The sequence below is a fragment of the Microcaecilia unicolor genome, chromosome 3, assembly GCF_901765095.1.
Source record: "Microcaecilia unicolor chromosome 3, aMicUni1.1, whole genome shotgun sequence".
Taxonomy (NCBI): domain Eukaryota; kingdom Metazoa; phylum Chordata; class Amphibia; order Gymnophiona; family Siphonopidae; genus Microcaecilia; species Microcaecilia unicolor.
In genome coordinates this window covers 125,991,704-126,014,273 of record NC_044033.1, presented here as the reverse complement: position 1 = coordinate 126,014,273, position 22,570 = coordinate 125,991,704, and the positions used below count along the sequence as shown (strand labels likewise).

The 22,570-nt window shown below is 42.2% G+C and overlaps 1 protein-coding gene across 1 annotated transcript in view; it reads left to right on the top strand.

Annotated features, from left to right (window-relative positions):
* Positions 1–22,570, top strand: part of KIF16B (kinesin family member 16B) — a 382,671-nt gene that overhangs the window by 121,210 nt on the left and 238,891 nt on the right. Inside the window, 2 exon segments of the mRNA XM_030196349.1 lie at positions 16,067–16,132; positions 19,105–19,164. Of these exon segments, the coding sequence (XP_030052209.1) occupies positions 16,067–16,132; positions 19,105–19,164 (126 nt within the window).

The following is a 22,570-nucleotide window of genomic DNA, read 5'->3' as shown; positions in this document are numbered from 1 at the left end:
ACAGAGTTAAAGATATCAATATTACTACTACTACTATAAATCACTTCTATAGCGCTACCAGTCGTACGCAACTCTTTACAATTGAACATGAAGAAGACAGTCCCTGCTCAAAAGAGCTTACAATCTAAATCAGGACAAACAGACAGGAAGGACAGACAGAACGACACATAAGGATAAGATAAAAGTTACAAGTCAGGAATCGAAAGCAACATCAAACATGTAGGCCCGGATTTGAAGGCAGCCAGGGATGGAGTTAGACGTAATGGCTCAGGAAGCCTATTCCAGGCATAAGGTGTGGCGAGATAGAAGGAGCGGAGTCTGGAGTTAGCGATGGAGGAGAAGGGTGCAATTAGGAGAGATTTGCCTAGTGAACGGAGTTCTAGGGAAGGAGTGTAGGGAGAGATGAGGGTGGAGAGGTAGTGAGGGGCTGCAGAGTGAATGCACTTATAGGTTAACAAGAGGAGCTTGAATTGTATACGGAAACAGATAGGGAGCCAGTGAAGTGATTTCAGGAGAGGGCTGATATGGGCATAACGACTTTGGTGAAATATTAGTCGTGCGGCAGAGTTTTGAACAGATTGAAGAGGAGAGAGATGGCTGAGTGGAAGACCTGAGAGAAGCAAGTTGCAGTAGTCTAAGTGAGAGGTGAGGACAGTGTGGATGAGGGTTCTGATAGCGTGTTCAGAAAGGAAAGGGCGAATTCTGGTGATGTTATAAAGGAAGAAACGACAGGATTTAGCAATCTGTTGAATATAGGCAGAGAAGAAGAGGGAGGAGTCGAAGATGACCCCAAGGTTGCGAGCAGATGAGACAGGAAGAATGAGCGTGTTTTCGACAGAAATAGAGAATGAGGGAAGGGAAGAGGTTGGTTTAGGAGGGAAGATAAGGAGTTCAGTTTTGGACATATTGAGTTTCAGGTGGCGGTGAAACATCCAGGTAGCAATGTCAGAGAGGCAGGCAGAAACCTTGAACTGGATTTCTGCCAAGATTACTGGTGTGGAGAGGTGGATCTGGGAGTCATCAGCGTGAAGGTGATACTAAAAGCCATGTGATGAGATCAAAGCACCAAGGGAGGAAGTATAGATGGAGAAAAGGAGAGGTCCTAGAACAGATCCTTGAGGTACACCCACTGACAGCATGATAGAGGAAGAGGAGGAACCACCAGAGTATATAATACAGTATGTACACTTTAGAAAAATTTCAATAAGTGCGAAAAACCCAATGAGTAGGATAGAATATAATACTATACAAGAAAAATCCCTTTCTCAAAATATAACACTCTTGTGACTAAAGATTATATATTGGAAATTATTTGTGAATGGATGAGTCCTCAGTGTGATATTCTAAAAATACTGAGACCATGGACTATGCCACACCCAGACAAAACACTACATTGAGTATATAAGCTTCAGTTTCTCACAGCTTCTTTTTCATACCCCATCATAGGGTTCATTCTTTGTGTATATGTGTGATTAAACATGCAGTTCAGGAGAAGCTGGCAGATGTTTCATGCTAGGTGAAAATCTTTTTGGTGACAAAGTGGAGGAGGTCATGGCCTTCATCAAAAAATGCTCTCATATCATCAAGTCTCTGTCTGGAGGTATACTGGTAGAGGGCAACGGAGAACCTGCTACTCTGAAAGGCATAGTGTCCCTCCCCACTCTCAGCTACCTAAGAATAACCAGAGTTCTTTCTCCTGTCCAAGGCTGTGGAGGTCCCAGATGTCCTAACTAGGTCCCCTGTCGAAACCAGGGATGAGCTTTTGACTGGTTTCAGGAGATCATAGCCGCAATAGCAGAAACTGGTCCAGACAACCTACCAGTGGGAGGGAGACTGAATATTTTCCAAGCAAGGTAACCCCTGGACTGGTAGGTTTTCAAAATAGTCCAGATAGATTATACCCTACAGTTGGAAAAAAAATGCCTCCACTCCTTCCCTCAGGAACTCTGTCTTGGTGGCTAATTTGTAACAATTTAGTCACGGGACTACCATTCCAATTTCCTCAACACATCAAGACTCTAAATGACAGATGCATTCTCCCTAGGGTGGGGAGCTCATATAGATGGGCTTCATACCAGGGCCAGTGGTCTCCAGAAGATACTATATTAAATCAATCTCCTCAAGCTATTTGGAATGATCTAATATAGTGGTTCCCAAACCTGGTCCTGGAGGCACCCCAGCCAGTCAAGTTTTCAGGATATCCATAATGAATATTCATGAGAGATTTGCATGCACAGCCTCCACTGTATGCAAATCTCTCTCATGAATATTTATCATGGATATCCTGAAAACCTGACTGGCTGGGGTACCACCAGGATCAGGTTTTGGAAACACTGCTCTAAAGGCTTAAGTGCAAGGGTCTGGGACCAAAGAAATGCATGCAGTTAACCAGAGCGTGCACTTAACCGTTGTGACCCAAAGAAGCTTGACATCTGATAAACATATGTACAGTACTGTTTATTATTATACGTACAGTATACAGTCTCAGTTAACTGACATTAGGCTGGCTTGAAGTAATCAGTTATAGTCCTCTGTACACTCTTGGGTCTGTGAGCTCCATAGACTATGTCTGCCAGACAGTAAAAACTGTCATAGCACTGACATCCAGTGGCCTCCAGATAGGCCCGCATGGTGTTGAGACTCTCCAGCGCTCTTGCAAAAGTGACAGGAGGAGGTTGTTGAATTTCATCAGCATGTGCCTCGCTGCTCATTTCTTCATCTGTTCCATCATCAGCCGTTGTTGCCTGTGTGTAGGAGCATATCTCAACATCAGTGCTGTCTTCAGCTGTTTGTAGATCGTAATCAACAGCTACGTAGCGATGGAACTCCTCTTCAGTAAAACCGGCTGGGATGTCAATAACCTCTTCATCTGACGCGTTTGCAACAGCTGCCTGTTTCGTCCCTCTCCACATCCTTAACAAAGCTTGCCCGCTTGTAGCAGTTCACAATGGTTGCCTGTGTAAAATGATTCCAGGCTTCTTTCTGCATATGTAGGGAATTCAACAGTGATAGATTACGAGCCAGTTCAGTAGCACGCTTATCCTTCCCAGTCTGGTCATCCATAACGCTCATCAGACGACGTAGCCCAAGAGCCCGATAATGTTGTTTGAAATTGGCTATTATGCCCTGATCCAGAGGTTGGATCAGAGAGATAGTGTTTGGTGGCAGGAAGACCACCTTGACGTTAGACAGCGTGACATCATCCCTGTGTGCAGCACAGTTATCACAAAGCAGCAAAATCTGATGCTTTTGTGCCCGCATTCTAGTGTCTAACTTCTTTAGCCACTGCTTCCAAATTTCCCCAGTCATCCATGAATTTGCGTTAGCCTCGTATGACACAGGAAGTCGCTTCACTTTCTTGAAGCAACGAGGCTGTTTGCTCTTTCCAATGATGAGGGGTTCCAACTTCTCACTCTCATCCATATTGCAACAAAGGAGGATTGTCAGTTGGTCCTTTGATGTTTTACCTCCAGTAGTTTCGGCATGTTTGAATGCAAGTGTTCCATCAGGAATCGCTTGCCAGTAGAGACCATTTTCATCAGCATTGAAAATGTCACGAGGTGCAAAGCATCGCAAGATGGTAGGAAGAACTGAAACAACCCAATTTTCAGCACAAGTCATCAGCGTCTTGTTTCTCACCATGCTGTTTCTTGAATTTTATGCTGCTCCTCTCCTTCCATCTTTCCAATCATCCAACAGTGGCTTTGAATTCAGTCAGTCCAAGACTTTCTGCTATCTGGTTAGCTTTCTCCATAAACAGTGGACCACTGACAGGAAACTGTCTGCGCCTGACTCGAGAAAACCACCGAAGAAGAGCATCTTCTACCTCTTCAGCTTTTCCCGCCCGTTTTTGTTTCTGTTGTGGATTTGTATTGTTTTGCCATTCTTCCAGAAGCTGGTCTTTCTGTTTCAAGACACGTGAAATTTGACTGGGATTGACACCATATTCTTTAGTAATAGATACTTGACTTTGTTTTCTAATTTTTTAAGAACTTCTATTCGTTTAGCTGCGACGATGACCCCGGTGTACGCCCTAACAGCATTCGCTTATTCTGCCTGTGGCAGTTAAAGAGGCAGTAAATTTGAAATCGGCTTCCATATTCCATGCACGCGCTTATGCGGAGTCTTTCCTGCAGAGGAGCGGTCTTGAACCATGCATATAAGCGAATCTTGCACTTATCAGTGGTGCGCTAAAATGAAGTTTGTCCCCATAGAAATTGATGGTGCCAAAAACGGGACCGAAGTACGGCATGCAGGTAAACAGAGCATGCTCTTATCCGACGTGCACTTAAATGGAGTGCACTGTATGTATGTGTATATGTATGTATGTGTATATATATATATATATATATATATATATATATATATATATACACACACACACACACACACATATACATTTTCCCTATTCGGATCTTGCCCTTGTAAATAAACCTGAGGAGAGTAAAGGAGTTCTCCTGAGGAACAACAGAAGAATTGGAACATAGTTAGTCTTTAAATAGAGTTGGATCACAAAAGACTTTGCTGTTGCAAAGTTGGACAATAAAAGTTTGAGTTCTTGCATAGACTGTGGATTACAGTGGGTCTCCTAAACCCCTGGATCTCTGTTCCGGATCATTGACCCCACTCTCAAGCTTGACTGCATGTGTGCTGGAACTGATGAGTGAGGGGAGAGTGACTCTGAATGTGACTGATCTACTTTGTGGCCCGGGACCTTAGCTAGCACATGCGTAAGACCCGGGTTACACATCTTAACAAATCAGTTATTCTGCTGATGTTTTCCTGAAAGCCACATTCCCATCATGGTGAAAGTACTCTCCACACTTTGGCCTACAAGAGAGATGTGGCCTTCTGTCTGGATTGGATTAAGTCTTTAGAAAGTCCACCTAGATTTTTGTTTATTTTCAAAATATTTTTTTTGTAAATGCATTCTCTCCAATTGGTTCACATACTGTATCTCCTTTATTTATGCCCACGCAGGACTGACTCTGGAGGGTCATCATAGCTCATAATGTCAGAGCCACAGCTGTGTTGGTTGTGCAGCTGAGATCAGCCTCCATAGAGATTTCCAGAGCTGCAGTGTGGTCTTTGGTCCACACATTCACATCACACTACTGTTTGGAAATAGTTTAAATTTAATTTAAGTCAGCAAAATTGGGTGCACCAATGAGGAGGCTGGTGCCCATTATCTTGCAGTACTGTGAAGACACAGGCAAGTTGCACCGCTGAGGTCACCAATTTTCTTGCAAATCATTACTTGATAAATTATATATTTTGAAGAGTGAATCATATATCAGTATTTGGGCAATAACAAGACTGTTTATATAATGATATGGTGGGAGTGAATGGATTATATTTGAATCTCCCGCATCATAAAACAAATTTTTTCCTGTTATTTTTGTCGGGCCTGTTTTGACCAGGTACCCAAGAAAGCATTGGACAAGCACAGAGGAAATCCGAGTGAGGAAGGGTTTATAGAGTTTGTTAATTGGTATGGATGGCTAACTTAATAGGTCATATCATTCTTATCCAAGTCATTTTCTATATTTCCATATTTCCATAGTGGACCATCTTGGTCGTCTTGTAAGTAGGAACGTTGCCTTTCAGGAATCTGAAAATAAGCATCAAATCTTGAAATAGAATGATAGCTGATAGGAAGCTATTGGATATTCATTAAGATTTGTGAAATATGTTCAGAAAACTGAATGCCTAATAGAACATGGCATACCCACATAATGTGAGTTATAATAGTCCAGGTGAGAAGAGGCTAAAGCAAAGTTCCCTATGAGAGGCTCCTGAGAAAATTAAAAAGTCATAAGATAGGAAGCAATGTCCTTCTGTAGATTAGAAAACAGAGGGTAGGGTTAAATGGCCATTTTTTCTCAATGAAGGAGGGTGAATAGTGGAGTGCTTCAGGGATTTGTACTGGGACTGGTGCTATTTAACATATTTATAAACGATCTGGAAAACAAATCGACGAGTGAGGTGATTAAATTTGTAGATGACTCAAAACTATTCAAAGTTGTCAAAACACATGTGGATTGTGAAAAGTTGCAGGAAGACCTTAGGAAACTGGAAGACTGGGCAGCCAAATGTCAGATGAAATTTAATGTGGACAAATGCAAAGTGATGTACATTGGGAAGAATAATCTGAATCATAGTTACCTGATGCTAGGGTCCACCTTAGGAGTCAGCACTCAAGAAAAAGATCTAGGTGTCATTGTAGACAATACGCTGAAATCTTCTGCCCAGTGTGCAGCGGTGGCCAAAAAAGCAAACAGGATGCTAGGAATTATTAGGAAAGGGATGCAAAATAAGACCAAGAATATTATAATGCCTCTGTATCGTTCCATGGTGCGACCTCACCTTGAGTATTGCGTTCAATTCTGGTCACCATGTCACAAAAAAGATATAGTGGAATTAGAAAAAGTTCAAGAAGAGTGACCAAATGATAAAGGGGATTGAACTCCTACCTTATGAGGAAAGACTAAAGGAGGCTAGGGCTCTTCAGCTAGGAAAAAAGACGGCTGAGGGGAGATATGATTGAGGTATATAAAATCCTAAGTGGTGTAGAATGGGTAGAAGTGAATCAATTTTTCACTCTTTCAAAAAGTACAAAGACCAAAGGACACTCAATGAAATTACATGGAAATATTTTTTCATTCAAAGTATAGTTAAGCTGTGGAACTCGCTGCAAGAGGATGTGGTAAGAGCAGTTAGCGTATCTGGGTTTAAAAAAAGGTTTGGACAAGTTCCTGGAGGAAAAGTCCATAGATGGACATAGGGGAAGCCACTCCTTGCCTGGAATTGGTAGTATGGAATGTTGCTACTAATTGAGTTTCTGCCAGATTCTTGTGACTTGGATTGGCCACTGTTGGGAGCAGAATACTGGGCTAGATGGACCATTGGTCTGACCCAGTATGGCTATTCTTATGTTCTTATGATACCTGATTGCTGATTAGGGAGTGGAATTATTTATTTGTGCAAAAGTAGGTAATGTACATGGAAAGGAATGATACTCACTTAAGCCAACATGAGCAGCTGTGTTTGTCACTATCATATGGCATCACTGACAAGAATGACTCTGTGGATGCAAACACAGCAAAAAAAAAAAAGTTGTGCAGCTGGAGAAGATAGAAACCTGGAGAGTGGTATTGAGAATTCAGTTGTAGGAAGGGGAGGGGTCATCATTGGGAGACAGCTACCAGGGTGGTATGTATGCTACAGGAGGTTATATGGGGTGGTGGTTGACAGAGATCTAGGTGGGTGTGTGTTTTGGGAGGGAGGCAGAGAGAGGGAGAGCTGTGGGTTTGTTTGTGTGCATGTACTGGGGAAGGCAGAGCTGGAGTTATAGGGGGGAGGGTGTGGGCATGCATGTAGATGCCAGCTCTGTGGATGCTTGAGCACCCCCAGTATTGAGCAAATGTCTTCACTTTGCCCAAGGAAGGATAATTTGTAATGGGCTGTATGTGGTTGGGCAAAGGGGAGAGCAGTTGCATCCTATCTGCTCCTTCCCTGCTACTGTGTTAAATAACTTGCTGTGCATCATCTTGAGCACATTATGAATGTGCAATTTATAAGTGTGCATAAAATGAATAAAATTCCAGTTGTTCCAAATCTGGCGCCTAGGTTTTTGGGCTGGCTCCTAGGACCTAAGAAACTTTGTCATTGAGGACATCATGAAAATCAGGCCAATTTGTTATATGCTTTCAAGATTAGGTTTTAAAGTCCCCGCCTAGTTTGCCCATGTGTTCACTGTTTTGTATTGTCTTATTTTCCTTTAATGAAAAATAATGATGCTACTGCAGTTCTGTTGATTTCTTTTTGGAAACGTGAATTGGATTTGTGGAGAACCTCCTGCAGACATTTTAGGAATAGTGGAATAAGTTAATGGCCAATTGTTGGGGCCAGCATAGTTTTTCCTATAACACACAAAAGCTTCACTGACTAAGAACTTCTGAATTGCTACAGCCATTATCATTTTTTCCCTGATTTTGTAGGAAATTCATGGTGATAGTTCTGTAAAATGTTGGAATACAAAGCTGTAACTTTAATTCAAATTGGCATTGATTTTACTTTAGCACTTAATTATTTTATTATAATGATATAACAACCTGACATTTTCTTGGTGCAAACTACATAAAAATATTTGACTGAGAAATAACCAAGATTCCCGGCATATGTCTGTGGGGAGGCAGCACAGCACCAATTCAAATAAATGTAATAGGATTTGTGAGGCTTAGTAGCGTACCAGATGTTTTTTAAATGTGTGACAGAATCTAAATCCATGTATAATCTCTTCTGTGGATTGCCTGGTGTTCCCAGTATATTGTATTGCGGATGCTGTTGAGGCTTACAGAAGAGCATAATTTACTCAAAGCACTGTCATTCGATTCCATTTTGAAGGGCATTGTAACAATGAGGCAGAAAATCAAGATAAGCCTTACCTTTTTTAAAGTCATTAATTATTTCATTCCGTCATTTATTCAGACCTCTGTTAGATGTTTAAAATATAAAATATGAGATGGAATGCCTCTATACTTGAGTACTTATTGATTTGTGTACTATAAATGTGTTAAATAACTCCTCTTGTTTTTTTTTTCATTTTTTTAATAACTCTTTATTTAATCAAGGTAGACAGTGGTAAAATAAACAGTCAACCTAGAACAAAAGATTATCTCAAGAACCCCCCCCCCCCTCCCACACACACACAATATTATTACATGACAGGGTTCATGTTATTAAAGAAATCTCTCTCTCCCTGTCCCATCTTCCAAGAATCCCAGAAAAGAGGCTAGTCTTGCCAGGGTATCCCCTTATTGATAGGCCATCAAAGTCTCAAGCTGACAATCGCTGCCAGATGCAGTAAGGTCCCAAATCTTGTCATAAGCAGCTTTTCCCCCCTTTATTTTACTAGTGAGCTATTCCAGAATTGCAATGTCGTATAGCTTAGCTTTCCAAAAAGTCAGCTAAAGGCTGCTCTTTCAGAAGTAGGCAGTAGTCAGTCTGGCAACATGAAGACAATGCTCTACTCATCTCTTACGAGTATTAGTCACATCCTCACTCCCCACTTCCCCAGCAGACATAAACAAGGTGTGAGGTCAAGCGAAATACGTAAGATATTTCAGATCTCACAATGGGGCTAGTTTTCAAAGCACTTAGACTTACAAAGTTCCATAGGTTGCTATGCAACTTTGTAAGCCTAAGTGCTTTGAAAATACGCCTCATTGAATGGCTTCCTAATATATTTGCACTCTGTCACACCTCACAACATATGAATATAATCGCCATGCTGCCCACATCCTCTCCAACAGTGAGAGTCAGCAGCATTGAATTTAGAAAAGAACAGTGGGCAGCGATAAGCTCGGTGGAGCAGCTTATGTATATGTATACGTTCCCAACTCTTATTACAAACAGAATTTTTTTTCTATTTGATTCCAAAGTTCTTGCCAATCCTCCTCATCGAGGTATAACCTCAAGTCTTTGTTCCATTTAGCAATCAAGCCAGCATCTGCATCATTTTTCCCCAAAAGTCAAGGCAGAATACAGTTTAGTAATGAGCTTGATCCTAAGCCCTAGTATTGTTAAAGCTCTCTGAACAATATTTCTGAGTCTCAGGGATCTATGTTCTACAGCCACCTCCATAATCACTTTCTTCAATTGAAAATAAATTTCCATTATGTCCCAAGGATTAGTCTAGACAAATGGGTAGTGACCATCTGCCAGCAGGTGGAGCTAGAGAAGTCTAATGAGTTCTGCCTCATAAGCTCCTGTTCTTAGCAACCAAGCCAGTATTCTCTATCTCCAGCAGGCGGCATAGCAGCTCCTGTGCGCTGTGGTGGCTTCTGTGTGGCCTCCTGTCCTGCGTTCAGGTTCATTTGAGTTTTGGTTGGGAATTTCCTGTGCCTCAGGTTTAAACCTAGTACTCTAGGTCCCTCCCTGGTCCCCCTTTGTCACTTTCTACCTCTTTATCTCAGTCTTCCCTTCTCTTTTTTTCTCTTGCCTCTGTTAAAAAGAAAAAGGCAGGCCACTGTGGTTGTTTTGATTGTGCTGTGGGAAGATTGTGGGGCTTCAGTACCATGGAGGTCATGAGACTGGCTGTTTTTCAGTGAGTATATTTATCATTCTCTCTGTCTGAGCCTATTAAGTCTTGTGCGTGCCGTGCGGGTAAGCTCTCATCCACTGGCTCCTGCACACTTTGCTTTCCTTCTGTGGACATGCTGCTTTTACTTATGTTGGCTGTCAGTACTCTGTCTCCGGGAGTTCAACCTGGCCCCACTCCAATGGCAGTTTTGACATTCTCAGCGCCAACGGCTCCTGTGCGCTGCAAGGCTTTGGCGGCCATTTTCTTAGCGTATTCCTTGCCCCCCTACCGTGTCCCAAGATGTTGGTGTTGCAGGGGTAGAAGTCTCTGCCATTTTCAACTGAATTTGTTCTTTTATTACATCAGGCCTTTTTATTAAAGTCAGTTCAAGTTGCCTCTCCTTCTCATTCAGGAGCAACTTCCTCAGAAACGAAAACTTCCTTTCACAGCATTTGGAGAATGTTCCTCCTTGGGGCTCAGAGGAGGTTTTATATTTGTATTCTGACTATACTAGTTCTGCTGATGGCCCTGACTTGGACATTTCAGAGGCAGACGGGGGTGATAATCCTACTGTAGCTAGGCTGTTTTTGAGACAAAATCCATGAAAGCTTAAACATTTCTTCCCCTGCTTCTCAGTCCTGTGGTCCTGCTTCATCAATTACATATTGTACAAAGAGACCTCCTGTTTCTTTCCATATTCATGAGGTTATGTAGGAGCTTATTGCAGCTCAGTGGGAGAACCTTGATCCTGAGCTGTGGGTGACTCACATTATGTCCAAATAATATTCTCTTCTGCCATCTGATTTAGAGCAGTTTGCTCTGTCTAAGGTGGATGCCCTTATTACGGCGGTTACTAAACGTACCCCTATCCTTGTTGAAGGTGGCACTGCATTAAAGAATATGCATGACCGCAAGCTTGAGGCTTCCTTGAAACTTGCCTTGCAACTAGCTGCATTAAACTCTCAGGCAACAATTTTTTCTTCTTTTGTAGCCAGAGCTTCTTTATCATGGACTCAACAATTGTCTACATTGGTCTCGCCTCCAGACTTTCTTCCTACCCTAGAGGCAGGGTTGTCCCATTTGTCAGACGCTCTTTATGATATTCTCTGAGTGTCAGCTAAAGAATGGCCTTAGCTGTTTCGCTGCAATGCTGGCTGTGGTTTAGGCTTTGGGCTGCTAATATGGCCTCCAAATCTCTTCTGGCGAAGTTACCCTTTCAGGGGAAACTACTCTCTGGTGCGGATTTGTAGAAGATTGTTAAAGACCTCAGAGATTCCAAGGTCCAGTGGCTACCTGTGGACAAGCCTAAGCCTCATCTCCGAGTGGCTGTCTTGCTTTTTAGAAGCATGGAGGTATAGACCAGGGAAGGCTAGTGCTTCTACTCAAAAACTTCACTTTCCTCAGACTTAGTCTTCCTTTTGAGGAGGCAAGAAGCCCTTTTCTGCTTCCTCAAGAACCTCTCCCTCTTTGCAGCCTTTGCAATGATGGGGAGATTCACTCCTTGTATGTAGACATATATGGGCATCTTTTCCGCTTTCACAAGGAGCAGACCACCATTACTCCAGACCAGTAGGTCCTCAGTATCATTCTCCATGGCTGCAAGCTGGAATTTTCAAAGCCACTCACAGATATTTCCATGCTGTCTCCTTGCGGCAGCTCTGCAAAGAGTCAGGAAGTGCTAACTACCTTAGCCTCTTTAAGGTGACTGGGTGCTGTTCAGCCCGTTCCTCCAGCAGAGAGGGGCATGGGCTGACTGATATTCTATTTTGTCATCCCAAAGAAAGAAAACTGTTTTCGCCTTGTTCTGGATCTCAGAGGGGTGAACAAGTCTCTCAGAGTGCTACACTTCCGTATGGAGACTCTTTGTCACAGCCTCTGTCCAGCCAGGCAAATTTTTCACCTCATTGGACCTCAAGGAGGCTTATTTTCATATCCCAATTTGTCCTCCTCAAAGGAAATTTCTCTGGTTTATGATCCTTGAGGATCATTTTCAATTCAAGGCCATGCATTTTGGCCTCTCCTCTGCACCTCTCACATTTTCAAAAGTTATGGTGGTGGTGGCTGCCTTTTCTCACTGGGAAAGGATCCAGGTACATTCTTACCTGGACGATTGTTTAATTTGGGCACCTTCTTGTTATGAGAGCCTTTGCAGTACATAGACAGTCCTGTCTCTTACTTCTGCGCTGGGTTGGGTGATGAATTACAGCAAGAGTCATCTCATTCCCACCCAGATCCTAGAGTTTCTGGTAATGTGCTTCATTACCAAGGCAGGTAAGGTTTCCTGCCTCAGCGTAGTCCTCTCAGGCTCAAACAGCAAATTCTCAGGCTTCTCTCTCTTCCATGCCCATGGGCAAGGGATTATGCTCAGGTTCTCTGTTCTATGGTGGCAACTTTGGATGTTCTGCCTTGGGCGAAGTTCCACATGCTGCCCCTACAGTTGTCCCTGTTGAGATGGTGATCTCTGATCTAGGGGACTTACGACCAGCTGATGCAGTGAACTCCTCAAGCCAGAAGGAGTCTGACTTGGTGCCTTCTCCCTGCACATACTCAAGTTGGGTTGGTGTGTTGTCAGCTCCGATGCCAGTCTTTTCGAATGGGGAGCCCATTTTTCCACTACTCTGCACTGTGCTGCTTGTCTCCACTCCCTGGTCCATCAACAGATTTGAACTTTGAGCTGTTCAGAAAGCTGTACTAGCCTTTGTGCCTCTTCTTTGTGGGAGACCGGTGCGTGTGCTCTCGGACAATGTCACAGCCCTGTCTTACATCAACAGACAAGGAGGAACAAAGAGTATATCTCTAGCTCACGAGATGCATCTTCTTTTTCAGTGGGCAGAATTGAACATTATGATGATTTCAGGGTCTCACATAGCGAGTTCACTGAACTCGCAAGTGGATTTCCTCAGTAGACTGTCTCTGGACCCAGGGGAATGGCAACTGTCAAAGACTGCATTTCACCTCATTTCCACATGGGGGCTTCCATTTCTGGTCCTTGTGGCATCCCAACTTGGTGCGCAAGTACACAGATTCTATGGGCGCTTCAGGGATATACTCCCTAGGAATGGATGCACTTGTACAGCCTTGGCCATCGGACAGCCTCCTTTATGTGTTTCCTCTGTGGCCTCTCATGGGAAGGACGTTGCACAGGATTGCGTGTCATCCCAGGAAGGTCATTCTTTTAGCTCCAGACTGGCCCAGACATCCTTGGTATGCTGACCACATCTGTCTTCAAATCACTCCTCAGTTGACTTTTCCTCCACATATGGGCTTATTTCACCAAGGTCCAGTACTTATGGAGAATCCCTCCTGCTTTGGTCTTACGGCCTGGCTCTTGAGAGGGCATGATTAAGGAAGAAGGGTTATGCAGATGCTGTTATTACTACCTTGCTGCAAGCCCAAAAGAGTTCCCCTTCTTCATATGCTAAAGTGTGGAGAACCTTTGAGAGCTGGTCTGCGCAGAATGATGTTTCTCCATTTCATGATTCCTTGTCTCAAATTTTTCCTTCAGAAGGGATTCAAAAAAGGCTTGGCTCTCAATTCACTCAAGATTCAGGTAGCAGGGTTGGCATGTCATATAGGCAAGATGCAGAGTGCCTCATTGGCTGCTCACCCTGATATAGTTTGATTCCTCAAAGGAGTCGCTCATCTGTGTCCCCCTCTCCGCAATATTTGTTCTCAGTGGATTCTTCAAGTGGTTCTTATGTCTGTTCAGTCAGCCCCCTATGAGCCCCTTCATTCGGAAACTACCAAAGATCTTACTTTAAAGGCAGTATTTCTAGTTGTCATTTCGTTGGCATGGAGAGTTTCAGAGCTTCAAGTTCTCTCTTGCAGGGATGCTTTTCTTTGCTTTTCAGACTTGGGAGTTTCCTTACGGACAGTTCTGTCCTTTTTGATTAAGATTGTATCTCCTTTTCATGTAAATCAGACTGTGGTTCTTCTTTTTCAAGGGAGGTCTATTCTGCAGAATACACTTCCCTGCGACTGTTGGATGTGAATTGCCTCCTTATGCACTATCTTACCATTACCAACAATTTCAGGCATTGTCCTCTTTGTGGGACCTTGGAAAGGTTTGCCGTCCTCCAAAGTGACAGTGGCTCGATGGCTTAAGGAAGCTATTTCTTCAGCTTACATTCTGAGGGGTAGATCTGCTCCCATGCACGTCAAGGCTCATTCTACCAGGTGTTTGGCGACTTATTTGGCAGAGTCTAGGGCACTTTTGTTGGCAGAGATCTGTTGGTCAGCGACGTGGTCTTCTTCTTATTCCATTGTTAAACATTACTGTTTGAATGTGTCTGCTCTAGCAGATGGTTCGTTCAGGTTCACGGTTCTTGCTGCTGGGATATCACAGTCCCTCCCCTCTTAAGGATTGCTTTTTTTGTACATCCCATTTGTCTGGACTGATCCTTGGGATGTAATGGAAGAAAAAAATTAGTTGATTACCTGATAATTCTTTTTCCTTTAGTCCCAAAGGATCAGTCCAGAGTCTGCCCTTCTGTAATGGTTTTGTTTTTTATGGGTTCCATGTTTGGGTGTTTGTATTATTCTGTTTCCATTATTTCTAAGGCATGAGTTTTGCCCTTTATTTCATAGTTCTTTTTCTAGCTAGAGGCTGCAGTTTTTTCCCTGGAAATCACTCTCTTTCTCTAATGTGTTGTCGAATACTGGCTTGGTTGCTAAGTACAGGAGCTTATGAGGCACAGCTCATTAGAGTTCTCTATCTCCACCTGCTGGGAGATGGTCACAACCCATTTGTCTGGACTTAACCTTTGCGGCTATAGGAAAGAAAATTATCAGGTATTCAACTAATTTTTCCATATTGGGCATGCTTTGGAATATCATATAAAGCTTGAAGATCTGAAAATCCTTCCTAATTTACCCTAAAAAAACAGAATCCCTTCCTTGCCCATTAGACTAAATTCTCTGAAAAGTAACTGTGGAGGGGTATTTTTAATTAAGGATGCTATAGGAGAAAATATGCCTCTGATACCTGAATTTCCTTCAAAACCTCATGCTAAGTCCTATATTGATATAAGAGAATAGGACTAGTACGGCTAAAGCCTTTAACAGTAGGGGTGTCAAGAGAATATTGTAAAATAGTTGCTAAACTGTATCCCTTGTGGTTCCTCCAAATTATAATGCCCAGAGTCTGAGTCTACACCCAACCTCCGCACTCCCACTAAGCTAAATAATAGTGATGGAGATTCAGGACTTCTAAACCTCCCATATCCCTGGGAAGCTGTAAAGTAGTAATCTGTGGAACCTTTTTACTCCACAAAAAAAGAAATCATATACCCTCAAAATAAGTGGAAAAAAAAGACTGAAATAAAGAAGTTGAGGTAAAATCACCATTTTCAGTAAGCTAACCCTCCCCAGTAGTGAGATATGCAAGGCTGCCCACCCCTCATTTAATATTGGCCAACAATGGGGGATAATTCATTCTGTATAGATTAGTCAGTCTACTTGGGATCTGTGCTCTCAGGTATGTAAATGTGAAATGGACTACCTCAAAGTCAGAAAGTCAGGGCAGGAGCATACCCATAGGTTCCACTGGCATTAATATTAATTTTATATCCAGAAAGCACACCATATTCATCCAACAATGCCATCAATTTAAGGGCTGATCTAAAGGCATCTATCAGTAGGATAATCACATCATGAGCATATAGCAAAATCTTTTGGGTAGTTCTGTTAAATTTAAAATAACTGTTCTCTTTTAATGTTCATCAGAAGTGAAAGTAGTAGGTAAAATAAAATGCAGAAATACTGAATATGATGTGTGATTCTGGTATTTTTGTAGGACTGCTTATCAATAGTGAACATTTTATATAGTTCATTGTATGATCATATATAGTTGAGAATAATACAGAACACTGCATTCATGTGGTCAGTATTAACAATATGTTGTTTTCTGTCTGTCAGTATAATTTAAAGTTTGTGTACTATGATTCACCATTTGCATATATATATATTTTTTTTTAAATTTAGATTGCCTTGTTAGATTCCCCAACAGCTTTAAGTATGGAAGAGAAACTTCATCAAAATGAAGCCAGAGTAAGTATATTTTGTTTGTTTGTTTGTTCGTTCTGGAATTTAATATGCTTTTGATGAAAGAATTGCAATTCAGTAGCCTTTTGCATTTACACTTGGGTGTTCATCTTTTGGAAACCTAGAAATGCAATGATTTAATCCAGTTGAAATTCATAGATGCTAATGTAAGTAGCTTTTGTTCAAACTATATTACCACATGTATATTGAAGTGAGAGGTCTAGGACGTAAAACATGAGCAGAACTTTACTGTGTCCTCCTGTCCCCCACCTCTCCACCATTGCTAAATATAACACACATCTGAACTAAACAGTTGCCCTCTGGACATGGATGGGAGGGGAGGGCAGGGGAGAGGGCACGTGGGTCCCAAGTAGGGGTTCTGACAATAGCTTTAATACGCACTGCTGTCACTTGCTTTTGCTCCTCTCCCCTTCTCCACTTACGCCATGTGTTTACAATTCGACAAGCAAGGGTAGTGCATTTATCTTCTAATTCTTGTGAACATTGTAATGCCTACTCCAAGACTTCCTTAGAAACACATTTACTTACTACTACTACTACTTAACATTTCTAGAGCGCTACTAGGGTTACGCAGCGCTGTACAATTTAACAAAGAGAGACAGTCCCTGCTCAAAGAGCTTACAATCTAATAGACAAGTGAACGGTCGGTCCGATAGGGGCAGTCAAACTGGGGCAGTCTGGATTCACTGAACGGTAAGGGTTAGGTGCCGAACGCAGCATTGAAGAGGTGGGCTTTAAGCAAAGACTTGAAGACGGGTAGGGAGGGGGCTTGGCGTAAGGGCTCAGGAAGGTTGTTCCAAGCATAGGGTGAGGCGAGGCAGAATGAGCGGAGCCTGGAGTTGGGGGTGGTGGAGAAGGGTACTGAGAGGAGGGATTTATCCCGTGAACGGAGGTTACGGGCGGGAACGTAAGGGGAGATGAGGGTAGAAAGATAGTGAGGGGCAGCAGACTGAGTGCATTTGTAGGTCGACTGAATCTAGACTTCTGCAACAGTGTCATCTAGTCTACAAAGTGCAGTAAGGAAAAGCCAACTTATTTCTCCATCTACACTGCATTTCTGCCTTTCCACGTCTAAAGATTCTAGTGCCTCCTTTACACATGCAGGTGTGACTGCAGCATCAAACTCCAGCCAAGATATATGGCTGGCCTATTGCCCTACAATTCAGCTACTGGAGTCCAAGGCCCAGAGCATAACTCATTGGGTAACCTTTGTTTCTTCCTACTCTGTTGCCTTGTGCCTAATTTGGAATCAAACATCTCTACAAATATCAATGCAATTGTAAACAGTAATTCACACTCACTATGCACTATCCACTGCACTATTATGCTAGCATGTACAGCTGTGTTATCTGCAGGATATCTTTAGGGAAACCCAACTTCTGGTACCATTTGATGCACAAGTAATTCACATTCTCTACGGCCTGCCAGCTAGACAGCCTTTACTACAAACTCTCAGCTACAGCCTATCCTGCCTGCCCACTCTGGGTCCTGAAGGAGCCCGCTGTATTCTCTTCAGTGCTTTGCAGTCTATACTGCCCTTCCAAGGCTATTATGATTCTTTAGATTTCCCAGAGACACGTTACGTGCAGATAACACTCAGACAGTTAATATAGGTAATAAAACAAGGATTACAGGAACATATAAGAACAGCAAATCCAACAATCCTTCCTGTCCCATCTTCAGAGCCTTCTTTTTCATAAGAAAGGCCAACAGTCCCAGTAAAGAGATGTTAATGCAATAATTGAGAAGGCAGAGAGTCGGGGAGGGGGAGAGGCAAAAAAAGGGCGCCAAAAAAGACAGAGGGGGCATTTTCGAAAGAAACGTCCAAGTTGCGATTTGGACGTCCTTGCAAAATGTCGAAATCCAGGGGCAGGGAAACCTGTATTTTCGAAAAAAGATGGATGTCCATCTATTTTGTTTCGAAAATACCGTCAGAGGCATCCAAATTCTTAAATTTGGATGTCCCTAGACATGGACGTTTCTGACTTTCGGCAATTTTCGAAACCAAAGACGTCCATGTTAAAAACTTCCTAATGCAAGCCATTTGGACGTGGGAGGAGCCAGCATTTGTAGTGCACTGGTCCCTCTGACATGCCAGGACACCAACCGGGCATCCTAGGGGGCACTGCAGTGGACTTCATAAAATGCTCCCAGGAACATAGCTTCCTTACCTTGTGTGCTGAGCCCCCCCCCCCCCCCCAAAAAAAAAATCCACTACCCACAACTGTGCACACCTACCATAGCCCTTACCAGTGAAGGGGGGCACCTATATATGGGTACAGTGGGTTTGCGGTAGTACCCACTAAAACTGCTCCTGGGACCTTCATGTGCTGTCACGGATGACATCTGAGGCTGGCACGAAATATTTTTAAAGATGTTTTTAAGGGTGAGAGGGGGTTAGTGACCACTGGGGGAGTAACGGGAGGTCATCCTCGATTCTCTCTGGTGGTTATCTGGTCATTTCAGGCACCTTTTTATGCCTTATTCGTAAAAAAAAAAACAGGTCCTTGTGAAAACGTCCAAGTGTTCGTCAGGGACATCCTTGCTTTTTTCGATTATGGGTCAAAGATGTCCAAGTGTTAGGCACGCCCAAGTCCCGCCTTCACTACGCCTCCAACAAGCCCCCTTGAAATTTGGACGTTCTTGCAATGGACTGCAGTTGGAGACCTCCAAAATCAGGTTTCGATTATACGATTTGGACGTCTCTGGGAGAAGGACGTCTATCTTCCGATTTATGTCAAAAGATGGACATCCTCTTTTGAAAATGAGCCCGTTTGTACAGTGACCAGGTGTGACATGTGAGCAGAATTATTCATCAATGTGTATAAACGTGAAACATGCTTGTAGAGCAACTCAGTCTTCTTATTGAATTTACAACTTAAACATGCGTACATTTAATTAAAAGTTAAACAAATGGAATGCTGTTTTAACTTTTGGCTGTCTCTTTTTTTCTACAGGTAGAAGAGCTGACTAAAGAATGGACAAATAAGTGGAATGAAACTCAAAATATTCTGAAAGTAAGTATTAAATCAATAGTTTGTGAAGTACATGTAAATGTCCTGACATTATTTTGCAATATTTGTGCTCTAGTATTTCTCTCTATCTTTTTGGCATTTTAAAAGAACATTTATGGAACAAATGAATCATGACTATAGTTTGTCATCCCCAGTCTGCCTGCCATGTGCCTATTTTCAGTTGTGTATGCATATGAATGGGAAGACAGCTTATTGGAATAACTCTGCCTACTACTGAATACAGGAAATCTTGCATCTGGGATTCGGCTACAACACACGTTATGTGTGTGATTCAGCTAGCATGCATTTTACTAACTTGTTTTTGTTTTAAATTTCTTACTAGTGCTAATTGAAAAACAATGCTGTTTTAAATTGCCAATATCCCAGAAAGATCAAGAAGCACAAAAGGACAAAGTCAGATATTCTTTGTAGTGCTGTTTTTGTTTTTGGAGTTGACGATGATTGGAAGGTACTTTTAATAGATGAAATATTATTATTACTATATCAGGGAGCACATAAGACATACAGAGCTCAACAACAGAAAGGAGTCCATCATTGAAAAGGGAGAATAAATGACGGGTGTTGTGCAAAAATCTGATAAGCCCTCTGTACGGGCAAAGTGAGATTTTCTTACTTAGGACTGTTCATTATCACTTACTTATTTTTGCTGAAAACCATGTCAAGTCCTTCTATTAGTCATTGCAAAATTTCATTGTTTCTTTGGCTTTGTGCAAAATCCTGTAGACTTCACAAGAAGTTGTCCTACAGGAAAAGCATTTAAAAAGGCTAATTTCTTAACATATCAGTAACTTTGCATGCACACAATATTTTTGTATCTATTAGCTACTGCTATAATTGTTTTAAATAGCTTATATAGGCCAATTTAATTAATTTGTAGTGAGACTTTTGCATAGTAATACATTTTTGGCCCATGCTTTATTGATCACGTGCACTCTAGCTTAGCTGATCATTCAGCTGTAAGGTAAAGCAATTTTTTGAGCATGGCAGTGGTAAATGAAAATGTCAAATTATCCTGCCAAAATACTAAAAAATGAAAGCGTGATGACACAACTGGAAACAAACTGTAAAAAATTAAGCATTTGAAGGGAGAGGCATTTGTGAATGGAAAAGGACAGACAATATTGCAGTATTCTGCTGGCCCTGACTGGTTGCAAGCTGCACTGTATGAATAGTTTGAATGACCAAAGTAAGCAAGAAATCCTTTCAGCTTTCAACAAAATTAGAGATCATGTCACCAAGAATCTGCATCTGTGAGGAAAGGCAGTAAAATTAGATGTCAACCAGCATTGACTCTGAAATGAAAATGGGAAATGAAGAAGCTATAACTAGCTGTTTGAGGTGAGTGCACTTAATAGATTCTTGCACTAATGAGTTGTGTGAAGTACTAATTTTGTGATGTGCAATAAACATGACATGGATATGAAATTTTTAACATTTTTACATAGTATAATGTAATGTAACACAGTTTGTAGAGCACACAATAATTCTAGACATGTTCCACTAAAGGCAGCAATAATGAAAGATGTCCAGAGTTTAGTCGAGAAATATGTTCCTGAATCTCACAGAGACTTCTACCATCAGACTGTAGCTAAACACAATTCAGCTTATGAAGCGGAACGGAAGAGGACTATGAATGAATTTAGGATATAAACTGTGCTGCTTTTATTAGCACAACTATTGCATTATTTGACATTAATACTTAGACAAAAATAAGTGAAGATATAGACAGTAGTCTTCACATTATTTTTGTTATTCTGACATTGCTTTTGACATGTAAGAAAGTTAACAACAAGATGGCTTTCTAAATACAAGAACTGCTTTTGTCAAAAATTTGTTTTTTGTGACTTAGGTTTTTGTACAATACTTTTCAAATAACCATTGATGCCACATAGATGTTTAAGTTGGACAAAGATGTGCTAAATTCTGAAGTTCAATGAAACAATATTGGTTTTCCCAAGGCAGAATCAGTTTTTCTATTACAGTTTTTTAGTTTTTAATGATCTATGTAATCCAGGTTAGGAAAAAAAATCCATTAACCCTGTTAGCTGGCTACATTTTGGGCCATTAAGACTGGGTCAAAACTAAAACAGACTTTAGAAAGTACCCAAACGGGCTATTGTTTTGTTTGTGCTCACAATTTAAAGATCATACCATCTTTTAGTTATTGACTTCACCACTGAATATTGACCCCAGTTGTCTCTTAATCATCTATATACCTACCTTAGAACAGCATATCAAAATGTTAATCTACTTTTATTTGCACAGTTTTTATTTCAGTCATATTAAATCCTAGCCCATCATTTTCTATCTTTGTTTCATTCTTTGGCTCAGAGTGCATACTCTTCCTTTCAATAGGAATATTTTTGACCTGTCAGTGGACTAAAACAAAGCATTACTTTCTGTTCTGTTAGGTTAAAAACTTGAAATTTCAAGGTCTTCATCTCTTCGGCTTTTTGATGTTTTCCCCGATTTAAGATGTATTTTGTGTAAATCAATTTAGCAAACATTTGAAACTACAGTTCCATATCATCAAGCTGATCAATCCATAGACTGGTGGGTTGTGTCCATCTACCAGCAGGTGGAGATAGAGAGCAAACTTTTGCCTCCCTATATGTGCTCATGTGCTGCCGGAAACTCCTTAGTATGTTCTCTATCTCAGCAAGTGGTGGTCACACACAGCAGCCGCTCTGGCTAGGCCTCCAAGCCTAAATTTTAGGTTTTGTTGAGTGCCTGGGGTTGAGGGCTCTTTCAGAGCAAGTGCAAACCTGGTGGTGCCAGGTCCCTCCTTTTCTCCCCCCTCCCGCTGGCTCCGTTAAAAAAAAAAAAAAAAAAAATTTTGAACGTCCTTAAAGGCGTTTATTTCGACGTTTATTTAAACGTTTATTGCAGCTACTCACTGGGACACCAGGTCGTTACAGCTCGGAGCGGAAAGCAGGTAATTTTTACCTTTTTATAGCGGGCAGGGGGTTCCCCGATTCTTCTCCTCGTGGCATAGGCGTCGGAGGGCGAGGGCGCAAAGAGTCGCTCCCCGGATCGCTTGAGCGCTTCTAGAGGGGATGCGGGGGTCTTAAAGCCTGATTCGCCCTTGTTGGGTGACAGTTTCGTGACCGATGAATGTCCCGGTCCTTCCTCCGGCGTGGCGGTTTTTCCCGCCATAAACGCCCATCCCCCGCTCCTCGCCTCCGCCATCTTGGCCGGCCACGCGGCTTCGACGGCTTCTTCTTGGGCCGCCCTTGAGGTTGGAGACATTAATGCCATGAACGCCCTTAATTTGGGCGACGGCACAAAAGCGGCTAAAGTTAAGCGCCGTTCTTCTCGCGCGGCTCCTTCGCGGAGTGTTGCGCCGGGCGCCATTTTGGATGCGCAGCATGTATCTCCCCCGCTCTTG